Raw genomic sequence first — 25,306 nt, 5'->3', positions numbered from 1 at the left:
TGCTTTGAGGCAATCATGTAATTAAGTTTTAAGAGGCCAACACATTAAGAATAATATTATATCACCATGTGTTTAACCTTTCTTTTAGATGTTAATCAGAATAGGAAAATTAATAACTCATGCCCTATACTCTGATAGACAAACATCAAAAGGAAAATGTCAACTTCTCTTTTTGCTCTCACTTCTTTCCACAGTTTGTCCTTTGGTAATGTAAGTTAAAGTGTTCAGAAAATTCCAAACACTGTTAAAATAATTAAGAGAGCACAGATTCCTAAATCAAAATCATTATTATTGTGATTGGACACATAATTAACATTTATTTTTATATTACATTATATATATTTTACAGTACATTATATTGTTTATAAAGACAATGTTATTTTACCTTTAGTGAAGCCTTCACACATCTATTTCAAATAGAGGCTCAGACACTAAATGTGGCCCATTTCCTGTCATTATTTCCTGTAAGCCACCAAATCCCTGTCTCTCATTTATTTATTTATTTGTTGCAATCAGGATTAGCAACTCCTACAAGAATCAATGGGGAACTCAAAGTCAACAACACAAATAAATCCCAAAAACTGTGTTGCTTTATAGTATTTTTTGTGTGTGCATGTGTGTGTGTGTGTGTTGAGTACGGAAAGCAAAACATGCTCGTGACATTTAAAAAATAATTTTTTGAAAGATAGCAGGTTATCCAGGTTTAAATCAGGAGAGTATGTTTTTAATTGAAGTAGAGTTGACATACAGTATTATATCAGTTTCAGGTGTACAACATAGTGATTCTACAATTATATATATGTTAGGAAATGCTCACTGCGGTAACCACCTGTCACCATACACAGTTATTACGATATTATCGAATCTATTCCCTACACTGTATTTTTCATGCCCCGTGACTTAGTTTATAATGCAAATTTGTACCTCTTAATCCCTTCATCTATAAATCATGCTTGGAAGCAGATTCTTGATAATGGTATGAGACCCACTAAATTACTCTTCTCTGAGCAGCAGAGATTGCACCCCCAAATTCTTTTAGCTCGAATTTACAGAAGCAAAGTATTGAGTTTAAATTAAGTAAACTACCTCTGGATTTTTCCAAATTTGTGTCCTATTCATCAGTATTGAGTTAATATTGTATTTTAAGATTAGCTTAGTTTTAATTTTTCTTAGAAGAATACACATCTGACCATAAAAGCAAATACATGTGTGTATTAGTTTAAAAAAGACGCAAGAACATTTCTCTTCAAAACGTAACTGAGAAAAAGCTCATTTTAATAATCTGGACAGGGTCTTATGTTAATGATTTCAGATTCTTGCTGATTTGAAAAGACTATCTGATAAGAAGACTAAAACAATTTTTTTTTCTTTTAAGGTAACATTATCAGAGTAGTACTTCATTTTCGAGCACTGAAACTAGTAATAGAACCATTATCTAACTTTCAGAAGTTTATGGATTTTCAAGTTTCTTCTGGCATTTAATAGAATCTTGTACTTGTACATTAAAATGAAAATTCCTGGGCGCCTGGGTGGCTCAGTCGGTTAAGCGTCTGCCTTCGGCTCAGGTCATGATCCCAGGGTCCTGGGATCGAGTCCCACATCGGGCTCCCGGCTCAGCGGGGAGCCTGCTTCTCCCTCTGACCCTCTCCCCTCTCATGCTGTTTCTCTCTCTCTCTCTCTCTCAAATAAATAAAATCTTTAAAAATAAATAAATAAATAAATAAATAAATAATAAAATAAAATGAAAATTCCTCTAAATTCCCACCTTTTTCCTACTCTGACTGGCATTCTTGCCATCATCAACAGGAAAGTAGAGGGCGGAAACTACCAGAATGTGTGTTCCATAGGAGCAGAGACTTCATGTTCATTTCACAAATAGTTCTTGAAAGCCTCCTATGTGACCGGTAGTATGCTAGGGGCTGGGGACACATTTGTGCCCAAGATTGACACGGCAGGCATTCAATAAAAAAATGGAGAATGAATGAGTGACTAGCTTTCCCTGAGCCATGCCTCAGAAGCCAAGTCCTGATAATCATTTGTTGTACTTCATTCCTGAAACGACTCAGTTCTTTGGTGATGAAACTGATGCTCTGAGAGGTTAAGCAACTACCCAAGGCATTCAGGTAGTAAATACGGAACCGGGACTTGACCCAGGATTGTCTGAGCCTATAGTCCATGCTCTCTGCCCATTATGCCCTATTGCCCAACAAAATCTAAGCATTATAAAGAATTTACCAGGAGCTTTTTGGTTGGTTTGGTTGGTTGTTGTTGTTGTTATTTTGCCCAGCCCATGTCTTGGGGCTATCCTGTCTCAGACCAGCTCACTCGCTCTTAGCCTTTATTTGTACTCTGATCTATGGGTGTGGGTGTGGCTATTCTTGTTGGTGTCGAAGGCATGACCAATGCAGTGATAATGACTAGGAGTTTTTTAAATTCCAGTTCTTGTGAGATATTTTTTCCTACTGAGTTATACACAGCCACACTAACACTCTAAAGTGCCTAATCTTACAAAGTAAATTACCATATTTTCAAAGAGAAAAAATATATTTGCCGATATTCTGCTTATAAAGATACTTAAATTTTTAAAAATGTTGATGCTATTGGTGGAGGAGCAAGGGAGTACTATTTGTTCAGTTATATTTTCAGGTCAATAGTGCAGTGTTCTTCGTATTAGCTGATGCCGTTACATAAGTCAAGGCCAGTAAATCAGTGACAGAGATTACAGATAATCTGTCCTGCCCAGCAGCTCTCTGGCATGAAGAGCAGACTTGTGGGCACTGACTGTCAATGCACTTGTTGATACCTTTACAATTCATGTCAAGCCCAGTCTATAGAACACAAGGCAATTTGTGTTCATCAAATATCTATAGAGCACTTACTGTGTGGGAAGTAGTATGCCAAGGCCCAAGGGTATTTTGGTGAACAAGATAGACAAGTGCCCTCTAATCATGAAGCTTTATGTCTACAGTGGAAGACAGAAAATAGGAACTACTTGTAATAACATGTATTGAGCTTAAGTCAGGGAAAGATGAGGCTTTGGGAATAGTAACTAAGGGACCCAACCTCTGTCAGAGAGAAAAGGGACTTGAAAGGAAAAGGCTTTGGGGCTTGAAACTTGTTTGAATGACTGTATGGTTTATGTCAAACACTTGGCACATGGTAGGTATTTTGTAAATATCTATGGAACAAGTTTATGAATGTATGAATGAGTGAATGATTAAATGAATAAAATAGTGATTCTCTCTGTCTAAATAGCCATAGCATTTGAGAAACTATACTAAATCATTGTTAATCTCTGTGTATTTTTCTTGTCTTATCCTGAGCTACAGTTTGAGAACCACTATCCAAGACAAAATTAATATGCAGGAGCTGGAGGCTAACTTGGACCAGAGCTTTGCTGGGCAAGCCTGAGACCAGCATTGCAGTGACAGTTGTAATTGGTTAGCCATTTGCAATGGGAAAGCATATTGCAGGGAAGAAGAGTAGGGGCTAGCACTGTCTCTTGTAGAGAGTCTCCCTCTATTGACTTGAAAGCTATCAGTTTGCTTTCCTGAAGGAAGCTGGTATAGAGCATGGCAATGGGGAAACACCAGCACATTTTCTTCTCCCCATGCCAATCAGAAGAGCCACAGAAAAGACAGAGATGCTCTTCTGCTCCTGTCACATTGATACTCAAAACCACAAGGCTATAACGGACACCTTTTAGAGTGCTGCTCCCTTCTCCTGGAATGAGCCTTGAAACACAGGGCTCCAGTGGTCCTGTTAGTAGAGTGATACCCTGACCCTCTAGCCACAGATGCTTGAGCTGGTGGAAGACTCCTTCCCTCAGGTAGCCCTATCAGCTTCTCTCCCCCAATTTAATGTTTTCAAAGGAACTAAGCAGGGCGCCTGGGTGGCTCAGTTGGTTGAGCAACTGCCTTCGGCTCAGGTCATGATCCTGGAGTCCCAGGATCGAGTCCCGCATCGGGCTCCCTGCTCGGCAGAGAGTCTGCTTCTCCCTCTGACCCTCCCCTGTCTCATGCTCTCTCTCTCTATCTCATTCTCTCTCTCAAATAAATAAATAAAATCTTTAAAAAAAAAAGGAAATAAGCAAAGAATTGGGTTGACTGACCTGATGTCACATTCATAGCAGAGAGAGAGCCTACCAACTTTGGCAGCAGAAGTAATGAAAACCTCTAAACTTGATCATTTGATTATTCTGTCAAATTTGTGAGACACCTGATATCCTTCTAATAGTACCCATTTCCCTGTTATCTTTTGGTAAGTTCAGCTGAAATGGCTTCTGGAGTTTGCTGAACTAATCCCAAGGGAAAATTAAAATCAAATTTTTAGGAATCAGACTATGTTTTAAGCATACATTTCACATTAGAAGGAAAAGCTGTGTTTTCAAACAATGCAATAAATCACTAAAGTTTTTATACTTAAAGTGTATAGTACCAGCAGTAAAATCCGTAGAAAATAAAAACTTTAATTTTATTTTGGAGTATTTTAGTAACGTTCATTTAAAAAATCTTTCACTACTTAATAACTATTTCTTGAATTAAAAGTATTTTCCATAAAATGTGCTCAGGATTAGATTAATGGCATAGCAGACATTTATAATTTTAACTTTTCCAATCCAAGAATAACTGTCCATTTTCCTTGATTCAAATCTTTTTTGGGGGATGTGTCCCACATTTTTCATTTATTGCTGTTATAAATAAGATGATTTCCTCCATTATATTTTAACTGTATATATGAAAGCTATTGATTTTTTGAATATTACTTTGTACTCCACTCTCTTAGTGAATTCTCTTGTTTCCAGTAGTTTTTCCAGTTGATTTCTTGTTTGTTTGTTTGTTTGTTTGTTTAGGTATACAGTCATGCCATTTGCAAATACAGATATTCCCCATGTTACACATGTATTTCTCTTTTTGTCTAACTTCATAACTAATATTTTCAGGAAAAATATAGGTGTGGATAATAATAGTGATAGCAGGAATTCTTGGTTTGTGACTAAGAGAATGTTTTTAAAGTTTATCCACAAACATAATGCTAGTTTTTGATAGTTCATTTTTAAAAGAAAGCTTAAAAATGCCTAAATTATAGTAGGAAAATGTTCACTCAAAATGCCTAATCTTCTTATTTATTGATGTCAAGAATTTTTTCTGCCAACTAAACCCATTTTTGAAAAAGAATATATTTTTGCAAATAAATTAGTATCTTTTAATGTCAGAACTATATAAACTAGATAAAATGTGGCACTAACTTACCTAAATATAGTGGAGAATAATTCACTTTCACAAAATTTACAATGATCAGAAAGACAGACTGTCCTCATTCAAGCAATTCTCTGCCTTTCATACAGAAAAGGGTTAATATTAAATTAATTGTTGTTGAAACAGTTCATCTTTCAGCACATAATATACACATACAATGACACACAGTATCTTTCATTACAGATTTCATACCTGCAACCCCACATCAAAATTAAGGTCTCAGAACCTTCCATCCCCACATTTAAGTGTCTAAATCTTAACACCTTACTTACCCAATCATTCAACAAATATTGAAAGTCTACCAGTTGCAAGTTATCCAAATACTGGGTATGTGATCATGAATATCACACCATACTCAACCCATATGTCTATTGGGGAGCAAAGATAATTAAACAAATATTACCATCAAGCATGGTAGTATATGAACTCAGCTGAGAAATCTGGAAATGTCACATTGCTATTTTTTTTCTGTGTCAGCAAAAACACTGACACATTTTTGCAAAATAGAAACATAAGAAAAGATAAAATATAAGTCATGATCATGTTCAATTTGGCACTTATTTTTATGACATGGGATGGGACTTCACAAAGTAGGAGCAAAAACTGTGATAAGCAACACTTCCCTTCTCTCTCTGTCACACATACACACCCCTCGCTTAAGATATTTATAACTGACAGTGCAGCTTTATTATGCACTAGGCCTTTCCAGGCATTATTCATAAGAATAGCTCCCTCACTGTTTCCTGTGGTTCCAGAAGCTTTCTTCTTCTTCTTCTTTTTTTTTTTTTTTCAGAAGCTTTCTTCTTAACTCTGTTCTAGAAACCACTTGCTAACACTACCTCAGCATTTGGGCCCATTCTTAGCATTGTAATAAACGAAGACCAAACTCCTGGAAGAAATGTCCAAGTATTCTTTTTAACTGTTTCTGACCTTAGAAATTAAAAAAGAAATGATAACGTCCACCATTCCTCCCTTTTGAATTAGTGAAGAACTAAAATCTGAAATTCATGGGGAAAAGTACATATTGAGTCAAATAAGTCTAAAGAATATTTATGTAAAGAGAGTAGTGTCTACAGAGATTATATAGATTTAACCCTCTAAACTGAGAGTAACAAGAAGAAATAATATCCATCTTTTTATGAGTATAAAAAAATCAGAAAACATTTTCAATGAAAAATCTGATGAAAAGATGAAAAGGACACTGAAATCTATACTCATGTGACCTCCTCCCACTTACTTAAGGGCAAACAAAGGACGCAAGTATCTGATAGAGAATGAAAGGATCTCGTATACTGGTGAGTTAAAAAAACTAGATTAATAAAGAGAGGCCCTTTCTTAAAATTTGTACTATTGGTTTTACACAGACTTCATATTTACATTAATAAATTATTCACCATAATTTAGGTGGTGAACTCCTCCTATCCTTATAAAGATAAGAGAAAATCCTTCTTAGGGAAAATCCTCCTATCATTATTAAAGAGCAGCAGTGACCCCTACTGCTCAAATAAGGCAGCCCTGGGTGTCCTCCAGGACAGATTCTTTTTTTTTTTTTTTAATTTTTTTATTATGTTATGTTAATCATCATACATTACATCATTCATTTTTGATGTAGTGTTCCATGACTCATTGTTTGCGTATAACACCCAGTGCTCCATGCAGTACGTGTCCTCTTTAATACCCATCACCAGGCTAACCCATCCTCCCACCCTCCTCCCCTCTAAAACCCTGTTTGTTTCTCAGAGTCCATAGTCTCTCATGGTTCATCTCCCCCTCCGATTTCCCCCACCTTCATTTTTCCCTTCCTACTATCTTCTTCTTTTTTTTTTTTTAAACATATAATGTATTATTTGTTTCAGAGGTACAGGTCTGTGATGCATCAGTCTTACACAATTCACAGCGCTTACCATAGCACATACCCTCCCCAATGTCTATCACCCAGCCACCCCATCCCTCCCACCCCCCACCACTCCAGCAACCCTCAGTTTGTTTCCTGAGATCAAGAATTCCTCGTATCAGTGAGGTCATATGATACATGTCTTTCTCTGACTTATTTCACTTATCATCATCAAGACAGTATGGTACTGGCACAAAAACAGACACATAGATCAATGGAACAGAATAGAGAGCCCAGAAATGGACCCTCAACTCTATGATCAACTAATCTTCGACAAAGCAGGAAAGAATGTCCAATGGAAAAAAGACAGTCTTTTCAACAAATGGTGTTGGGAAAATTGGACAGCCACATGCAGAAGAATGAAACTGGACCATTTCCCTACACCACACACAAAAACAGACTCCAAATGGATGAAAGACCTGAATGTGAGACAAGAGTCCATCAAAATCCTACAGGACAGAGATTCTTAACCTTTCCTGGGCCCTAGATCTTTTTTGGAATCCAAAGAAATCTATGGATTCTTTCACCAAAAAAACAAAACAAAACAAAATCTCAGGTTCTGATATAAATATAAAATTTGCATACAAAACAGGTAATTCATAGATCCATGAGTCAATCAGAGAAAGACATGTATCATATGATCTCACTGGTATGAGGAATTCTTAATCTCAGGAAACAAACTGAGGGTTGCTGGAGTGGTGGGGGGTGGGAGGGATGGGGTGGCTGGGTGGTGGACATTGGGGAGGGTATGTGCTCTGGTGAGCGCTGTGAATTGTGGAAGACTGATGAATCACAGACCTGTACCTCTGAAACAAATAATACATTATATGTTTAAAAAAAAAGAAGATAGTAGGAAGGGAAAAATGAAGGGGGAGAAATCTGAGGGGGAGACAAACCATGAGAGACTATGGACTCTGAGAAACAAACCGAAGGTTTTAGAGGGGAGGGGGGTAGGGGGATGGGTTAGCCTGGTGATGGGTATTAAAGAGGGCACGTATTGAATGGAGCACTGGGTGTTATACGCAAACAATGAGTCATGGAACACTACATCAAAAACGAATGATGTAATGTATGGTGACTAATATAACAATAAAATTAAAAAATAAAATAAAAGAAGCACAATCTAGTGCAATTTACCTCAACTATTACAATGTTTTTATGAGTCTGGGTTTATAAAAATTTTCCAGGATGATTAACATGTTAATAGGTCCAACTAGACAGTTATTATATTGCCATAGGTATATTAGAATCTTGTTTATATTTCTATAATTTTATTGCCTTAAAATCAAATTGTTTTGTATAGTTATTATATCTATGGGAAAGTTATAATATGGTATAGCTTCCCAAGTACATATTTTTACAATTATGGAATTTCTTTGCAAGGCCTACCACCAGTGGCCACTGTTACAGAAAATTAATTAGTAGGCCAAACTCACACTCAAATTCAAAGATGATTGTATTTTCAAGTAGAAACGTGACCTTAATGTTTTTGATTAATTAAAAATCAATGAATTTCTAATGAGATTATCAATTCACATTGCTATACTTTTGATAAGATTTTTTTCCCCTCTCAAAGCATATGCTATATGCTCTGAGGAGAAGATCAGTGGAATTGATTAGGTTAAGGAACAAGCAAGGCCAGTGAAATGTTTGTCTATCAAGTTTACAAGTGTCCATCTCTATCAGTTTTTCTTTTTACATAGAAAAGTAATGGGGCAGGATTGATAGAAAACTGCATTTTACCTGAGCAAAAAACAAGATAAAATACCGATACTTTGGCACCGGGATGTGTATAAATAAAAATGGCTCAAGTCTTCAGTTGTGTCTTCCACCAGCTTTTGAAAAGCTGTACCCTGGCATTGTTGGCGCCACATTAACTAGCAGACAAGTAGGAGATGGCCAAAAATTATGCAGTTTTGAGGGATTAAAAAAAAAAAATCTATGCAGCATAAAATAAATTTGGGGTTTTGCCATATAATGCTAAAACAAAAAATCTTTGCAAACTTTCTCAAATTGAAACTATTCTACAATATTCCTTCAACAAGTGTTAACTGGACAGTATAAGTGGAACTGCCTTTAGGAGCTAAGGCTACAAAGGCGTCAAAATGCTTCCAGCCAAGTTTAGCCAAGTAGTGGAAGCAGGCGACGTAAATCACAGCGGTGAGCCCCAGACGACAGGACGACTGGAGTTTTAGGGCTGACCGGGATTCGCTCTCACCAGACCCTCCCTAGCACGGATTCCTTAGGTTCGCTGAAAAAAAAAAAAAGGACTAATTTCGGGAAACACAGCGCAAACTACCACATCCCCAAACCAAACTGTTTAAGTCTGACAATAAGGCAGAAAACGTTATTTCAAGACTTCCTCGGAGATCCGTAAGAGACCCTTAAGGTACGAGGTGGTAAGAGCCTCCTACCGCAGGGCCGAGGCCACGCCCCCGAAGAAAAAGGCCCGCCCCTCGATCCCAGAAGGCCGTCGGGCGACCAGTACGCGTGCGCGGATTGCCTTACATCCGGCGCCAGGGCACTCGATTCCGGAAGGGACTGCAGAGTTGTGGCGGCGGTTTCTGTGTTGCTGACTAGCGTTTCTTGTCTCCTGGAGCGGCGCGTTACACGGCAGCATCATGGTGGAGGTAAAGTGGCACTTGAGCGCCGAGGGGTCGTTCGCATCTGGAATGTTTTTGGCGGCTGGCGTGGGGGAACGAGGGTGTTTGGAGTTGGGGGAAGGTAGAGGCTTGCGAAGGGAGGCTCTCTGGCCGAGGCCGGTAGTCTCTTTTAAGGTTTTCAGGGATAGAGGGAGGCCGGATGGGAGCACTCGCTGGAGGTTACCCCCGGGGGCGAGAAGCCTGAGAGAATTTCTACAGTTCTTATTTGACTCTTGAGCTCGGCAGTGCCCCCGGAGGCAGTGCTTCTGGACCCCTGGAATTCCCCGTCTGCAGAGTAGTGTCAGTGGTTGTGTGTTCTAAAAGACTGGCAGTCCTCTCTGGTGTTAACTTTGTGCCTTCCTTCAGCTCTTCCTCAGGAAACCTGCCATTTTGAAGTTTGGCATCAGCTGTTCTGTTAGCCAGCCTTGTCCGTCTTATCTCAGAAATATTTCTTGATTCTTGTCCATATCCACTGTCTTCACCTTAATTCAGACCAACATCATCTTTCCTCCGGGCAAGTGCATTTGCTCCCTGCTGGTGTTCTTGCTTCCATTTTTGTTTTCACTCCCCCTCCCCGCCCCCGTAAATTGATCTGTTTAAAAATGTAGGTTGTTCATTTTTTTTCTGCTTAAAATCCTTTATTGGCCCGATTTTTTAGAGCAAAAGGATAGACTAGTGCAGTGATCTAAAAAAAAAAAAAAAAATCCTTAACTTGGTCTGGACTTTTGTCCACCCTTGGAACCTCATCTCAGCATCACAGTCCACCTTCCTACGGAACATACACAATTCTTTTGCAGCTCCCGCCATCACTGCAGCTACCAAACTCCTGTGTTCATGGCATTTTCTCTCTGCCTGGATTGTTCGTACCTCTATTCTGCACAAGGCTAACTCTCTGCTTAACTAACACCTCAGAAAGATCTTTCATAACTATCTTAAGTTTTTTCTCTGCCCCAGCCCCTTGCTTGTTTCCTTCATAGCGCTTATCAAAATGTGCTGCTTATTTTTGTTTTCTCTTGAGAACTGGGACCATGGCTGCCTTTTCATCATTCTTTTGTTAGCTTCTAACACAGTACCTGCCAGACATATGGTAGGAGCCCAGTAAATATTTGTTGAATAAATGACTAAGCTCAGGCATCACTAATTGGTCTACCTGGGGCTCTGGCCAAAGAGGAGTTTCCTCTTCTCTGAACTTGACTCCTATAGTTTGCTACAAATAGCTGTGGTGAGTGGTACAAAGCTTTTTACATATTTAAACATGTAAAGTGTATAACTAATTTGACTTTAATTTAGGTTATGGTATGTGTAATTTGTAGCTAGGTATGTGATTATATTCTTTCTTTCTAGGAGGTACAGAAACATTCTGTGCACACACTTGTGTTCAGGTCATTGAAGAGAACCCATGACATGTTTGTAGCTGATAATGGAAAACCTGTGCCTTTGGATGAAGAGAGGTAGGTATTGTTCCTTTTCAGTTGCTAGATAATTTAAGCTTCTAATGTTGGGGGAAGAGAGCAGGGAGAGGGGGACCTTTAAAGATTAGTGAGTGGTACTAACATAGGATATCTGTTCAGTAATGAATGGTGTTTGGGCATGATTTAAGCTGATTCAACTTTTTTTTGGCCTTGTCTTTCACAGTAAAAAACCCATTAATTAATTGCATTTATAAATACCCAGTAATTAGGAGAGTCCCTTTTAGGTGTTATATTTTATAATCAATCACTTTGTATGTGCTTTCAGCTTCCCGCTGCTCTCAGAGCCTTGCTGAGCTGAAATTGTACCTGGCCAGTACCTCTACTCCCATCTTTTCTCGTTAGTATGATGAAGATTTTTGAGTGGTGGCATATTTTTGGTTCTACATCTCCAGCTCCAGTCTGGGATTGCATATGTGCAGTGTTCCTTCTATGTCCTTTACCCTTTTAAAATCTACTTAATTCCTAAGACAAGCGTTTATATTTAATTTATAAAGTGAGCTGTTCTTAAAATTAATAAGTGCATTTCTTTTAAAAACACTGGACTAATTAAGTACTTTGGTTAGTTCTAATTAATCTTTTTAGATACATCCAGTAAGGGTTATGGTAGAAGCTTTTACTATACTTTTATATTTACACATTTGAAGGAAAGTATATTGACTTTGAGGTTTTTAAAAGGATATATTAGTTTCTATATATTTTTAAATCAGACCCTGGATAATTTATCATGAAAGGTTTTATATTTATTGGTTAACAGACTAAAATGTTACTTAGACTTAATGGATGCTATGTGGTGGATTGTGAACAAAAGTGTGGAAATGCACTTGGAAGTGTCGAGCTTTTTAAAATACTATTTAACTTTAAAAACTTCATAGAATTTTTTCTACACGATTAGGCAAACCTAAGCTTTTTAAGTACTTGTGTTTCTTGGCTATCTATGAATATATTTCCATTGGCTAATATATTTAAAGCACTCAAAGACACATTCTTATGTTCATAATTTTTAAATAGTCACAAACGGAAAATGGCAATCAAGCTGCGTAATGAGTATGGTCCTGTGTTGCATATGCCTACTTCAAAAGAAAATTTTAAAGAGAAATGTCCTCAGAATGCATCGGATTCATATGGTCATAAACAGTATCCTGCCAATCAAGGTGAGTATGTGTTAGCAGAAATGTCAGGACTTTAATATTTTAAAAATGGAAAAATGAAATGTTTTAGTGCCTGTCCCAAAAGGACTGATTAGAGCCGTAACCTATTGAACAACTGTACCGGTATTATAGCAGAAGTGTTGATTTTCTCATTGGAGTGTGAGTTGAGATTATTGGTTGGTGGATTTTTTCTTAGAGGAAATAAAAAAAAGTGGTAGAATAATAATGGCAGAAATTCTTAGGATATAGAGAAGGTCACAGTGGAGACTAAAGGAAAAATTTCTAATCCATGGAAAGACCCATCTATTTTGGCTACCATTCAGAAAAGTGATATTAAGCACTGACATTGCCGTGAATAAAGATAATCTTAAGATTCCACAGAGAAATCATTTGCTTGGAAGAAAAACCAGAGAGTGGGTTGTTACTTGATAGGATGATCTCTGTACACACCATTACAATTATACAGTTTTCTTGACATCATATTAGTAAATGGTCAAGGAAATAGCTGTGTACATGGTCCTCAGAAGTCAAAACAAAAATCAGTATATCTTGGTTCTGAGGTTTGGGTTTAGTTGGGAAAATTTGGGAAATTCAGTTGGTAATTTAATATTCATTAAAAGAGATTTATATATATATATGATAAATTTGCCATTGATGATGATTCCTCTTCCTTTTTTAAGGACAAGAAGTTGAGTATTTGGTGACAGGTACACATCCATATCCACCAGGACCTGGTAAGTGAGCTATTACATACTGAAAATATCTTACAGACATTTCCATGAATGAACCAATAATACGATTCTAATTGCCTGTAAAATGCAAGACAAGCTCAGTAGCCAGGCATCCAGGCATAGCTTTTTAGATGGTAGTTAATTAATACTCAGTTTCATACGCATTCATTCAGCAAACATTCTTAAGCACCTACATTTTTTCAGGTGCTATGCTAGGAATTCAGACTTAATAAGAGTGCTCCATGCTAAACCGTGCTTATATGGAGGTTTAAACAGACATGTTATTATCACTAAACTTAAAAAAGTGATAGAAGTGTTAGTATAGAAGCAGGTATGATAGAAATGTCTACTAGATGTCTGTGTGTATAGACAGTTGGCACATAAATGGAGTGGCTAGTATAATGGGGTGGAGGACAAAAAGTATATCTGGGTTCTAGTAATTTTAGAAGATAGGATTTACCATGTTGAAAGTACAGGTAAATTGGTGCCTCTTGCTTAGTAATTTCCATTCATTCTTGAAAACATTTGGGAACTGCTTATGGTAATGTTCCAAGATAATAGAAATTTAACTTTACTATCTTGGGTATGTTAATACCAAGCTACTTGTGATTAAGTCAAATTTGAGTTCTGTGGTTTTAAGTTACATTTATTATGAAAAAGTTAGAAATGAAAGACAAAACATAAGAGAAATTTTTGTAATATTACCACCTGGAGATAATCACATGTTTTCTTCCAGTATTTTATTTTAAACCCATGTAAATGAAATCAAAGATAGCTACTAGAAGGAATTGATTTATTTATTTTTTTAAACAGGGGTTGCTTTGACAGCAGATACTAAGATCCAAAGAATGCCAAGTGAATCAGCCGCACAATCCTTAGCTGTGGCATTACCTTCTTCTCAGACCAGGTATAATTACAGAGATTTTGAAAGCATAATTGATTGTTTACATTTTTTTCTCATTTTTAAGATTTCTTTATAATTATGTGTTATGTGATATTTTCCTTTATCATTGCTTACAAAAATTTAAAGAGTTGGTTCTGCACAACACATGACTGGAGACAATTAATTACTTAGAATGTGATACTTCCTTTGCCTTAGGGTTGATGCAAATCGTAGTGCACCTACTGGAGGTGAATACCGACATCCAGGGGCTTCTGACCGTTCACAGCCTGCAGGGATGACTTCAGTAAGTTTCTCTGTGTCCGTTCGCGCTGCAGGTTTCCATCTTTTGGAGCTCGTTGCCTTATTTCCCTTTATTCCAAGAGTCTGAGGTTAAATGTTAATAAATGAAAAATCTCCTTGTTTGTCGTTTAAGTAAATAGCAGCTGACTGAGCCAGTTAATATTTTATAGCCCTAAAATTTAAGTTGCTAGTGATTTTGCATATTTTTTAGAATTTAAAATTCTAAATTCTGTGTCTCTTGCACATTGTTATCTAATATGTATTTTGATATAGGTAGTGTGATGTTTTATTGTCCACTATTAAAAATACAGGGAATGCTGTTGTGAAACTTGTATTAGTATGTGTTAGATATGAAAATCTCTCTTTTTTTAAACTCTAAGTTGGTTTACACAGTTTGAGTACTGTTAGTAATGTAATATTCATAGGCTGTAGAAGTAGTATCTTATAAATGAACATTTAGAAATATGGAAGTTTATCTATTTGTAAGTAAATGGCAGCTAATGTTACTGGTGAAAGTAATTACAAAAAGAATAACTGAAAATACCTAGTTTATTTTATCATGCTGTCACGAGTAACTGCAGGCTAAATGAATGAGTTTGTGGTCTTCCCACCACATTTCTTCTTTTGCCTCCATTCATAGATCTCTGCCCAGGCTTTCTGTCTCCTAAGGAGGAGGTAATATAAGCTTCTTGATGGTAGGAACTTACAGACTTAAGTATTTTTGGGGTGGATGGATGGATGCTCACCATAGTAGATGGTATATCAGCTGGAATACCTTTTAAAATATTACTTAAACTTCTCCAAAGGCAAGGGAAACAGGCAAAAATGAGCTATTGGGATTTCATCAAGATAAAAAGGGTTTTCACAGCAAAGGAAACAGTTGACAAAACCAAAAAGACAATCTACAGAGTGGGAGAAGATATTTATGGGAGGTTTATCAGATAAAGGGCTAGTATCCAAAATCTATAAAGAACTTATCAAATCAACACCCAAAAAATAAATAATCCAGTCAAGAAATGGGCAGAAGACATGAATGGACATTTCTCCAGAGAAGACATACAGGTGGCCAATGAGCATATGAAAAAATTCTCAACATCACTCGGCATCAGGGAAATGCAAATCAAAACTACAATGAGATACAACTTCACACCAGTCAGAATGGCTAAAATTAACAAGTCAGGCAGGAAACAACAGATGTTGGCAAGGATGTAGAGAAAGGGGAATCCTCTTACACTGTTGGTGAGAATGCAAGCTGAAAAACAGTATGGACGTTCCTCAAAAAGTTAAAAATAGAGCTGCTCTATGATCCAGCAGTTGCACTACTAGCTATATACCTGAAAGATACAAATGTAGTGATCCGAAGGGGCACCTGCACCCCCGTGTTTATAGCAGCAATGTCCACAATAGCCAAACTATGAAAAGAGCCCAGATGTCCATCAAGAGATGAATGGATAAAGAAAAGTGGTATAAATACAATAGAATATTACTCAGCCATCAAAAAAATGGTATCTTGCCATTTGCAATGACGTGGATAGAACTAGAGCGTATCATGCTGAGTGAAATAAGTCAGAGAAAGACAGCAATGTCCACAATAGCCAAACTATGAAAAGAGCCCAGATGTCCATCAAGAGATGAATGGATAAAGAAAAGTGGTATAAATACAATAGAATATTACTCAGCCATCAAAAAAATGGTATCTTGCCATTTGCAATGACGTGGATAGAACTAGAGCGTATCATGCTGAGTGAAATAAGTCAGAGAAAGACAGTAATCCTCTGATTTCACTCATATGTGGAATTCAAGAAGTAAGAGAGGAGCATAGAGGAAGGGAGGGAAAAATAAAACAAAATGCAATCAGAGGGAGGCAAACCATAAGAGACTCTTAACTGAGGGTTGCGGGAGGGGGGTGGGGGGATTGGGTAACTGGGTGATGGGCATTAAGGAGGGCACGTGATGTAATGAGTTATATAAGACTGATGAATCACTGAACTCTACCTCTGAAACTAAAACTATAAATTAATTGAATTTAAATTTTAAAAATAAAATATTAAATATTTTTTGGAAGAAAGTTTCTCTTTTTGCTATTAAGTCGATAATGTTAAAATACAACAATGAAAGGCAATGACATTAATCCACTTAAAATTACTCAAGTAATAATAGGAGCTTACATTGAGCATTTACAGAGTAGTAACACTATTTTCACAGTAACTGTCTGAGGTAGGCACTGTTCTTTCCATTTTACAAAGCAGGCACAGAGGTTATATAATTTTTACCTAAAGCCAGTTAGCTAGTAATTAGCAGAGCAGCATTCATGAACCCACGCACAGTGATACGTGCTCTTAACTCTAATGTTCTGCCTCTGAGATTTTTTTAATTGATTTTTAAAATTAAAATTAACATACGGAAAATACAGTTCTGACTAGAAGTCTCAGTTATGACATCATTTTCTATTTATGCAACTATTTTGGCTTTTCCTCTTCAATTAAGGAAAAAAAACTTACAAATCTCCTTTCTGAATTTTTCTTTTTTGAATGAACATGACATGTTAGGTATGATGTCTTTAATGATAATGTAATCTGTTCTCTATCTAGGCTGTTATGGAGGCTGGCAATGCCAAGAACTCTGCACTGATGGCTAAAAAAGCCCCTACGATGCCAAAACCCCAGTGGCACCCACCATGGAAACTCTACAGGGTGAGTGAATCTGTATGTTATTCCACTGCAGGAATGATGATTGCTTTCCACTTACCGAGAGCTCAGGAATAGAATAAGGAAGAAAAGGAGTGAATATGAGAACTGATCTGAGATGGGATGGGGGAAGGGTTTTAGGCACAATCTTAAAAGACATCTTAGGAAGGAGACAAGTAAAAACCATGTGTGTATATGCATGTGTGTGTGTGTGTATATATATATATATATATATATACACATATACGTATATATATACTATATACATATATATACTATTATACCATATTATAGTATACTACCATACTACATATATATATATATATATACTATAGGATACAGTATAAAACGTTGACAGAAAGCTATTAAAATGTGGAGAACGGATGAAATAAATTTTCTAAGTGTTTGAAGTACTTAATATGAAGGCCAGGAGGAAGAACAACATGTAACGATATTTTTTTGGCGCTATTGATTATCTTTTCAATTGTATTAAATTAAAATAATTCAAAATGTACCAGATCTAAAATGAAATGTATATGGTAGGGAAACCATAGCTACATGTATGTTGAATTTTAGTTCTCTAGTTATACACTAAAATAGACTTTCTTTTGGTGTACAGACCTAATATAAGTTTTAATAGATGTATAACTTTGCGTAGTCACTGCCACTATCAGTATATAGAAGTTGCATCAACTCAAAAAGCACTCCTGTGCTATTATTTTATAGTCATACCTTTCTGTACCCCTGGCAACTATTCATCTGTTATCCATACTATAGTTGTGTTTTTTTCAATTTTGTTATATAATGGGATTACACAGTATGTACCTTTTGAGACTGACTTCCTTCAGCTTAATGCCTTTGAGAATCCTCCAGGTTGTTGCATGTATTAATATATTCCTCTTCATTGCTGAGTAGTATTCCATTGTATAGCTATATCATAGTTTGTGTGTATCTATTTACTGATTGAAGGTAATATTTGTAATTCTAAAATCTAATTGTCAAATAATTTTATAAATGTATTTGAAGATATGAGGAGGATAAACTTGACTTCTGTGTCATAAATTGAAATTGAATAAACTCTAACTTATATGTAATGAGTCTGCCCATTCTTCCTTTTGTTTTATACAGGTGATCAGTGGGCATCTTGGCTGGGTTCGCTGTATTGCTGTAGAACCTGGAAATCAGTGGTTTGTAACTGGATCTGCTGACAGAACTATAAAGGTAATAGGAAGGAGGAAGAAAAAAAAATTACGACTTTTTATTTGCTACTTAAATTTAATCTTATTTTCCTAGGTGGGAGTTGCTGTTGGAGTTCCTCTGATTTCTTAGACCTGAGTATGGAGTAAAACTTCCTATCTTTATCAGTTTGTTGTTCCAAATAAATATGTTTGGAAAGTGGTATTTAAATAACAGGTTTTTCCAAACAGTACATATTGACTACCTACCACTGATTCCTTGATATTTAAGTTTTTTTCTCCTCTGATTGCAGAATTCAAGCATGCTTATATATAAAAAATGTGGAAAATACAGAAAAGTATAAAAGAACACAAACCCATACATAATCCAACTCTCAGATAATTTGAACGAATTTCTTTTTAGTATTTATTTCTGTGCGTATGTGTCATTACATTTCCGTCTGAGCTTTTTTCCTGTGTGTATAAATGTGTATCTTCAAAAAAATCATGATGGGGCGCCTGGGTGACTCAGTCAGCTAAGCAACCGACTCTTGGTTTCAGCTTAGGTCCTGATCTCAGGCTCCTTACTCAGCACGAATCTGCTTGAGACTCTCTCCTCCCTTTGCTCCACCCACCCCTCCCCTGTGCACACACACTCTCTCTCAAATATTAAAAAAATACATAAATAAAAAATCATGATTGGTATGTAATTATGTACTCTGCTTTTTTTCCACTTAATATATCAGAGGCATATTGTTGTGAAAAAATGAACTTTTTATAAATGGTTTCATGATATATCATTTAGATATTCTGTAATCTTCCTATTGTTAGACATCGAAGTTTTCAGTTTCTTGATTTTCACTATCACAATGCTGTAATTTTGTGCCTAAAGCTTTTTGCTGTATTTTAAATTATTTTGTTATGACAGATTCCCAGAAATGGAATTAATGGGTCAGACATTTTTGAAGTTGACACCCAAAGTACAAATTATTTTCCAAAATGGGTGAATTGATAATTTGCAGTGTATGAGAGGATCCTTTTCAACACACTGATTGTGTATCTTTAAAAGTATCTACTAACGTGTTAAGCAGAAATGGTTATCTAATCTTTTAAAAACTGTCCATAAAATTTTCTAGTGGGGTTGAACTTTTTGATACCTAATAAAGCTGTTCTTAGGTTTTTTCAACCTGTATATATTTTTTTATTGAGGTATAATTGGTATACAATATTAGTTTTAGGTGTACAACATAATGATACAATATTTGTATATGTTGTGAAATCACCACAACAAATTTAGTTAACATGTCACCATACGTAGTTACAGAATTTTTTTTCCTTGTAGTGAGAATTTTAAGATCTACTCTCAACAACTTTTAGATATGCAGTGCAGTATTACTAACTATAGTTGCCGTGCTGAACATTATATCCCCATGACTTACTTATTTTGTAACTGGAAGTTTGTACGTTTGACTCTTTACCCATTTCACCCACTCCCCACCCCCACCTCTGGCAACCATTGATCCGTTCTCTGTATCTGTGAGCTTGGGTTTTTTTTGTTTGTTTTTAGAGTTCACTTACCAGTGAAATCACATAGTATTTGTCTTTCTTGGTCTGACTTACTTCCCACAGCATAATGCACTTGAGGTTCACCCATATTGTTGTAAATGGCAAGATTCCATTCTTTTTCATGGCTGAATGATAGTCCATTGTGTGTGTATACATAGATATGTATAGACACCACATTTTTTCTATCCATTCATCCTTTGATGGACATTTAGGTTGTTTCTGTAGGGTTTTGTTTTTTTTGTTTTTTTCCTAAGTTGTTGCCATCCTTGCCTAAGTTAATATAGTATTCATACTTTATCTGTGATATCCTTTTATATGTTAAGATTTTGTCACTTACTGCAAATATTTTCCCAGTTTCAACGTGCTTTTTAATTCTGTTTTCCCCTGCTTAACAAGGGAGGAGATTGGTGGGAGATTATTTTGCAAATTTTTAAAGTTTTATATGTTTATAACTTTCACTTTTTGAATATTTAATTTTAACATTAAGAATCTATTTGCTTTGGGATAATTAAGAAGGAAAATTAAATATTCTTTGATTGCAGATCTGGGACTTGGCTAGTGGCAAATTAAAACTGTCATTAACTGGGCACATTAGTACAGTGCGTGGTGTGATAGTAAGCACGCGGAGCCCTTACCTGTTTTCCTGTGGAGAAGACAAACAAGTCAAATGCTGGGATCTTGAATATAATAAGGTAAGCTTGGAGTTAAGGGTTTAAAACATTATGAACCACCGTTTTCCTTTATAATGATAGAGATTTTGACTTTTCTGCTTTATTTTTAGGTTATAAGGCACTATCATGGACATCTAAGTGCAGTGTATGGTTTGGATTTGCACCCAACAATTGATGTGCTGGTAACCTGTAGTCGGGATTCAACTGCACGGGTAAATGGAATAGAGCTTTGTGTTTCTTTGTAAATGTATTGCATCTTACACTATGCATATTTGGTCATGGAGTCATATGTTATTTGTTAGAGAATTCAAGATAGTTGCCTTGACCAGCAATAGCCCTGTCCCTCAGTTTCTTGACTCGTATGTTTTTCCACCTTCATTTTCAGTTCTGTGGCCTCATCATGTTTATTATTGGGAATGCCCTGCCTCTGAAATGGGACACTCACACGTTCCATTCCATAACTGCAACAGTTTCTGTTAGCTATTTCCTTCAGTAGTCTCATTATGCCCATTCTTATACTTTCAGCACCCTGATCTTTCAGGTTTTTTTTTCCTGTTAGCTGCCTCCTATCTACATTCCCCATCTGGCTTACAGATCATTATCTTTCTTTGAAACGATTTTTCATTCTATTCAGGCACAGTTGTCTGGTAAATTCGCAGCTTTGAATTGGTGCAGTTACCTGCCTGAGATATGAATACCTGTTCTCTCTGACAGTGTGTCCCTCGTGTTTTTATAGATTTGGGATGTGAGAACTAAAGCCAGTGTACATACATTATCCGGACATACAAATGCAGTTGCTACGGTGAGGTGTCAAGCTGCAGAACCACAGATTATTACTGGTATGATTGATACTTTCTAAGTTTACAGTGTATTTGATCAGAATGCATCATGATTTTACTACACTTTTCATATTCACCGGTGACTCTTGCTTTGTTGCAGAGGTACATTGTTTCTGTGTGCGTTTAAAATTTACTATGGTAACATTTCATTTTATTGTTTTTATCTCATACTCTTTATGTATCATAGAATATATCATACCCAATATCATGTAATGTCTGACTAGAAAATGGTGCTGTTAGATAGATTGAGACATTGTTTCATAGTATCAGAATTACTGTCTAGGAAACCGAAGCCAAAAGACAAAATACCCAGAGACCAATAACCTTTAGAGCTGGTTTGAGTCTTGTTTTGCTAATGTTAAGATTAATAATAGACCTTACGAGTAGAAAATAATTTCTTCATTTGATGCATTTTGTTAATTAAAAATCGTTTGTTTTTTTTCCTTCCCCTCCATGAGGGGTAATATCATGTATTTGCTGTATTTGTTAATTGCATTTGTTCTAGCTATTCAGTTGACAATGCTTCAAGCATTTACTGCATTTTTTAGCATTAAATTTAAAACCAACCTAAAAGTTTGGAGCTGTAAAGTAATGAGCCAGGAGTTAGTATGACTTTTCATTTAGTATGTATGTGTCTATGGAAGACTGATTCATATATTTTTATGTTTGATTTTTGCATTATTTTTCCTGATCTGCATTTTGTGGATATGTGTTTTCATTATAGGAAGCCATGATACTACAATACGATTATGGGACTTGGTGGCTGGAAAAACAAGAGTCACATTAACAAATCACAAAAAATCAGTCAGGGCTGTGGTTTTACATCCAAGACAGTAAGTGTATTAATTAGCTTCTCTTTTTTCTTCCATTTTTAGAGTAAGTGTGGAAATACTAACATTAGTGCTACTTTGGTAGTCGTTTAGCCATTGTCACTTCCAGGCCTGTGCCACTTACGAACGTGCATTTCTTTCATTTTTTTCCTATGTAGTATTTTGCTTCATGACCTATATAGGATGAGGAAAATTTTCCACAAGGTGAAAAATGATAGCAGATGAGACAATATGGCTAAGAGCTGTGTGTCAAAGTAGAGGCTGATAGAAGATGGATTTGGTGTTTGACAGAAATGTTATTGGATACTGAGATCTACATAGAATAGTTTAATTCTTAAAGAGGAAGTAGTATACATAGAAAAAAATAGTAGGAACCCTGAACATTATAATCGGGGTGTCCATAGAAGTGGGGCATAAGATCACAACCTGTTAGTTAAATCACATCACCCTGACCCTTTTCTGGTCACATTGATTTTTTTTTCTGTCCTCCCTCTCCCCCTTATCCATTATTTCCTTCTTCCTCCATTTTTCTGTCTTCCTCACTCCCTTTCTTCCTCTCGTTCACTTCCTTTTTTTTTTTTTTTTTAAAGACTTTATTTATTTGACAGAGACAACAGCGAGAGAGAGAGAGAGAGAGCACAAGTAGGGGGAGTGGGAGAGGGAGAAGCAGGCTCCCCACTGAGCAGAGGGAGCCCCATGTGGGGCTCGATCCCAGGACCCTGGGACCATGACCCAAGCTGAAGGCAGACACTTAACGACTGAGCCACCCACGCACACCTTGTTAACTTCCTTTTTCTCTCTCTTCTTCTTGCCCTCTGTTTCTTTCCTTTTTTTCCTCTCTTCCTATAGCCCCATCTCTCCCTCTCTTGCTCTGTTCAGAATAGTTTCATAACCCCTTGTCCTTAATCTGAGTTTAGGGGTTTGTACATTTGTGGCTTTAGCTCAGTGCAGAGCATTGGGGAAATAAGAAACATTAATCCAGGACTTAAAATATATTTAAAATAATTTGAAGATCTGATTTGAGATTTGACTTGGAACAAATGTCTTTGTGTTTTTACCTCTTGGTACGACAATAATATTTTGCTACAACTCTGTAGATCCATAAGTACACATGTAGAATACAACCTTAAAAAGCTTTTTTGAATTCACCATTTTATTTAACTTGGTTTACTTAATCACGAATTCTTTTTCATCTTATTTCAGTTATACATTTGCATCTGGCTCTCCAGATAATATAAAACAGTGGAAATTCCCTGATGGAAGTTTTATTCAAAATCTTTCTGGTCATAATGCTATTATTAACACGTTGACAGTGAATTCTGATGGAGTGCTTGTTTCTGGAGGTAAAATAAGATTTTAATAATGTGTTTTAGTCATTTTTTCTTTTTGTAAATGAGTAAACATTTGTAAAATTTCTAAGCCATCCCACCTAAGTATTACAGCACAACTTGCCTGATTAATGTGTATTTGGATGTTCCTATATGTGTTCATGCGTGTTTGTAATACATGTAGCATATTTCATGGTTTAGTCTTCTTTGAGTTCCCACATGATAAATCTAATGTATTCATGCTGAGAATTACCTAAATTTTGGTTGTGTATTCCAGAACTAGATAGCATTTTGTGGTGCTTTTTGAGCTCTATAATAAATTCTGAATTAGGCACAAATGAAAGTAGACAAACCAATATTAAGAGAAGCTTGAGTGCCTGTGTCTTATAACTTTAGTCTTTATGGTCATGGTGCTTGACTCGTGGATGGTGCTTAAATGTTTGCCAAGCTGAATTGTTGAAAGGCTACCACGTTTAATTAGATTTTTTCCTTTAAGCTGACAATGGCACTATGCATCTTTGGGACTGGAGAACTGGCTACAATTTCCAGAGAGTTCATGCAGCTGTGCAGCCTGGATCTTTGGACAGTGAATCAGGAATATTTGCTTGTGCTTTTGATCAGTCTGAAAGTCGGTTACTAACAGCTGAAGCTGATAAAACCATTAAAGTGTATAAAGAGGATGATACAGCAGTAAGTTTTCTATTTCACATACATTTTGAAGTAAAATAAATCAACCATACCAATTTTGCAAGTGCTTTCTCATTTTAAAGTAATTCTTAATCTCAGGAAACAAACTGAGGGTTGCTGGAGTGGCGGGGGGTGGGAGGGATGGGGTGGCTGGGTGATAGACATTGGGGAGGGTATGTGCTATGGTGAGCGCTGGGAATTGTGTGATGAATCACAGACCTGTACCTCTGAAACAAATAATACATTATATGTTAAAAAAAAAAAAAGATAGCAGGAAGGGAAAAATGAAAGGGGGGAAATCGGAGGGGGAGACAAACCATGAGTGACTATGGACTCTGAGAAACAAACTAAGGGTTCTAGAGGGGAGGGAGGGGAGGGAGGGGAGTGGGGGATGGGTTAGCCTGGTGATGGGTATTAAAGAGGGCACACACTGAATGGAGCACTGGGTGTTATACGCAAACAATGAATCATGGAATACTACATCAAAAACTAATGATGTAATATATGGTGATTAACATAACATAAAAAATTAAAAAAATTAGAAGGGAAAATAATCTTTATAGTATTTCAGTATTTGTCATCTCGAATGTCTGCTCATAGATTTCTGTATTGGTTTCATTGATGCCGGCGAATCCACAGACTGTTTTAATTTTATCCTTACTATAATTATTGGGAAAATCTTACATCAAGAATAACCACAAACAAATTCCTATGCAAATTAACTTTAAAATCATAAGCTTTGGTATTACTAGAGTACCTAAATAGCAATTTTATTAGTTGAAAAACCATGAACTGAATTTGTAGTGAACCCATTCATCCTTTATTAGGTTCAGATGATGTCAAAAGTTTGTCAGCTATTCCTAAAATTGTTAAAGAACTGCTAAATATGTAATGCCAACCAATGTAATTTAGAATAGATGCCTTATTTTTGTTAGGAAGAGAGTTATTAATATAAAGCAAATTAATAATACTTTATTTTAACTTCTCTAATTTTCTATTTCCAGACAGAAGAAACTCATCCAGTCAGCTGGAAGCCAGAAATTATCAAGAGAAAGAGATTTTAATATGGCATTATCTTCATGGTGGTTCCCCCCCCCCCCCTTTTTTTTTTTTCAAAAAAGCGTGGTGTTGATGAGGATATCCAGTCATTTTGTGCTCTGGCTGGGAATATAAAGCAGAAACTCACATGCTTAAA

General features: G+C 36.3%; 2 protein-coding genes across 3 annotated transcripts in view; one reads left to right on the top strand and one right to left on the bottom strand.

The window, feature by feature from the left end:
- The window catches only part of FGB (fibrinogen beta chain), a 17,812-nt gene extending 8,037 nt beyond the window's left edge, over positions 1-9,775 (bottom strand). The window contains exon 1 of the mRNA XM_045880259.2: positions 9,661-9,775. Coding sequence (XP_045736215.2) covers positions 9,661-9,775 — 115 coding nt within the window. The remainder of the gene's footprint in view (positions 1-9,660) is intronic.
- Positions 9,629-25,306, top strand: PLRG1 (pleiotropic regulator 1). Of its 2 annotated transcripts, XM_045880262.3 has the most exons (16): positions 9,670-9,782; positions 11,139-11,245; positions 11,532-11,603; positions 12,275-12,417; positions 13,095-13,148; positions 13,959-14,052; positions 14,245-14,332; positions 16,920-17,021; positions 18,144-18,236; positions 20,299-20,448; positions 20,538-20,639; positions 21,164-21,266; positions 21,991-22,099; positions 23,300-23,439; positions 23,921-24,114; positions 25,116-25,306. In XM_045880262.3, exons 4-16 carry the CDS (start codon positions 12,288-12,290, stop codon positions 25,173-25,175), a joined length of 1,419 nt encoding a protein of 472 aa, XP_045736218.1. In that variant the 5' UTR covers positions 9,670-9,782; positions 11,139-11,245; positions 11,532-11,603; positions 12,275-12,287; the 3' UTR covers positions 25,176-25,306. The 2 variants fall into 2 exon arrangements, with proteins under 2 accessions (XP_045736217.1, XP_045736218.1); XM_045880261.3 differs by lacking the exon at positions 11,532-11,603 and having other exon boundaries at positions 9,629-9,782.

This window comes from Mirounga angustirostris, unplaced genomic scaffold, assembly GCF_029215605.1.
Source record: "Mirounga angustirostris isolate CCGP_5_RB_7025 unplaced genomic scaffold, mMirAng1.0.hap1 SCAF_2, whole genome shotgun sequence".
Lineage (NCBI taxonomy): Eukaryota > Metazoa > Chordata > Mammalia > Carnivora > Phocidae > Mirounga > Mirounga angustirostris.
Note: the sequence above shows the minus strand (reverse complement) of the source record. Positions and strands in the feature narration are given on the sequence as shown.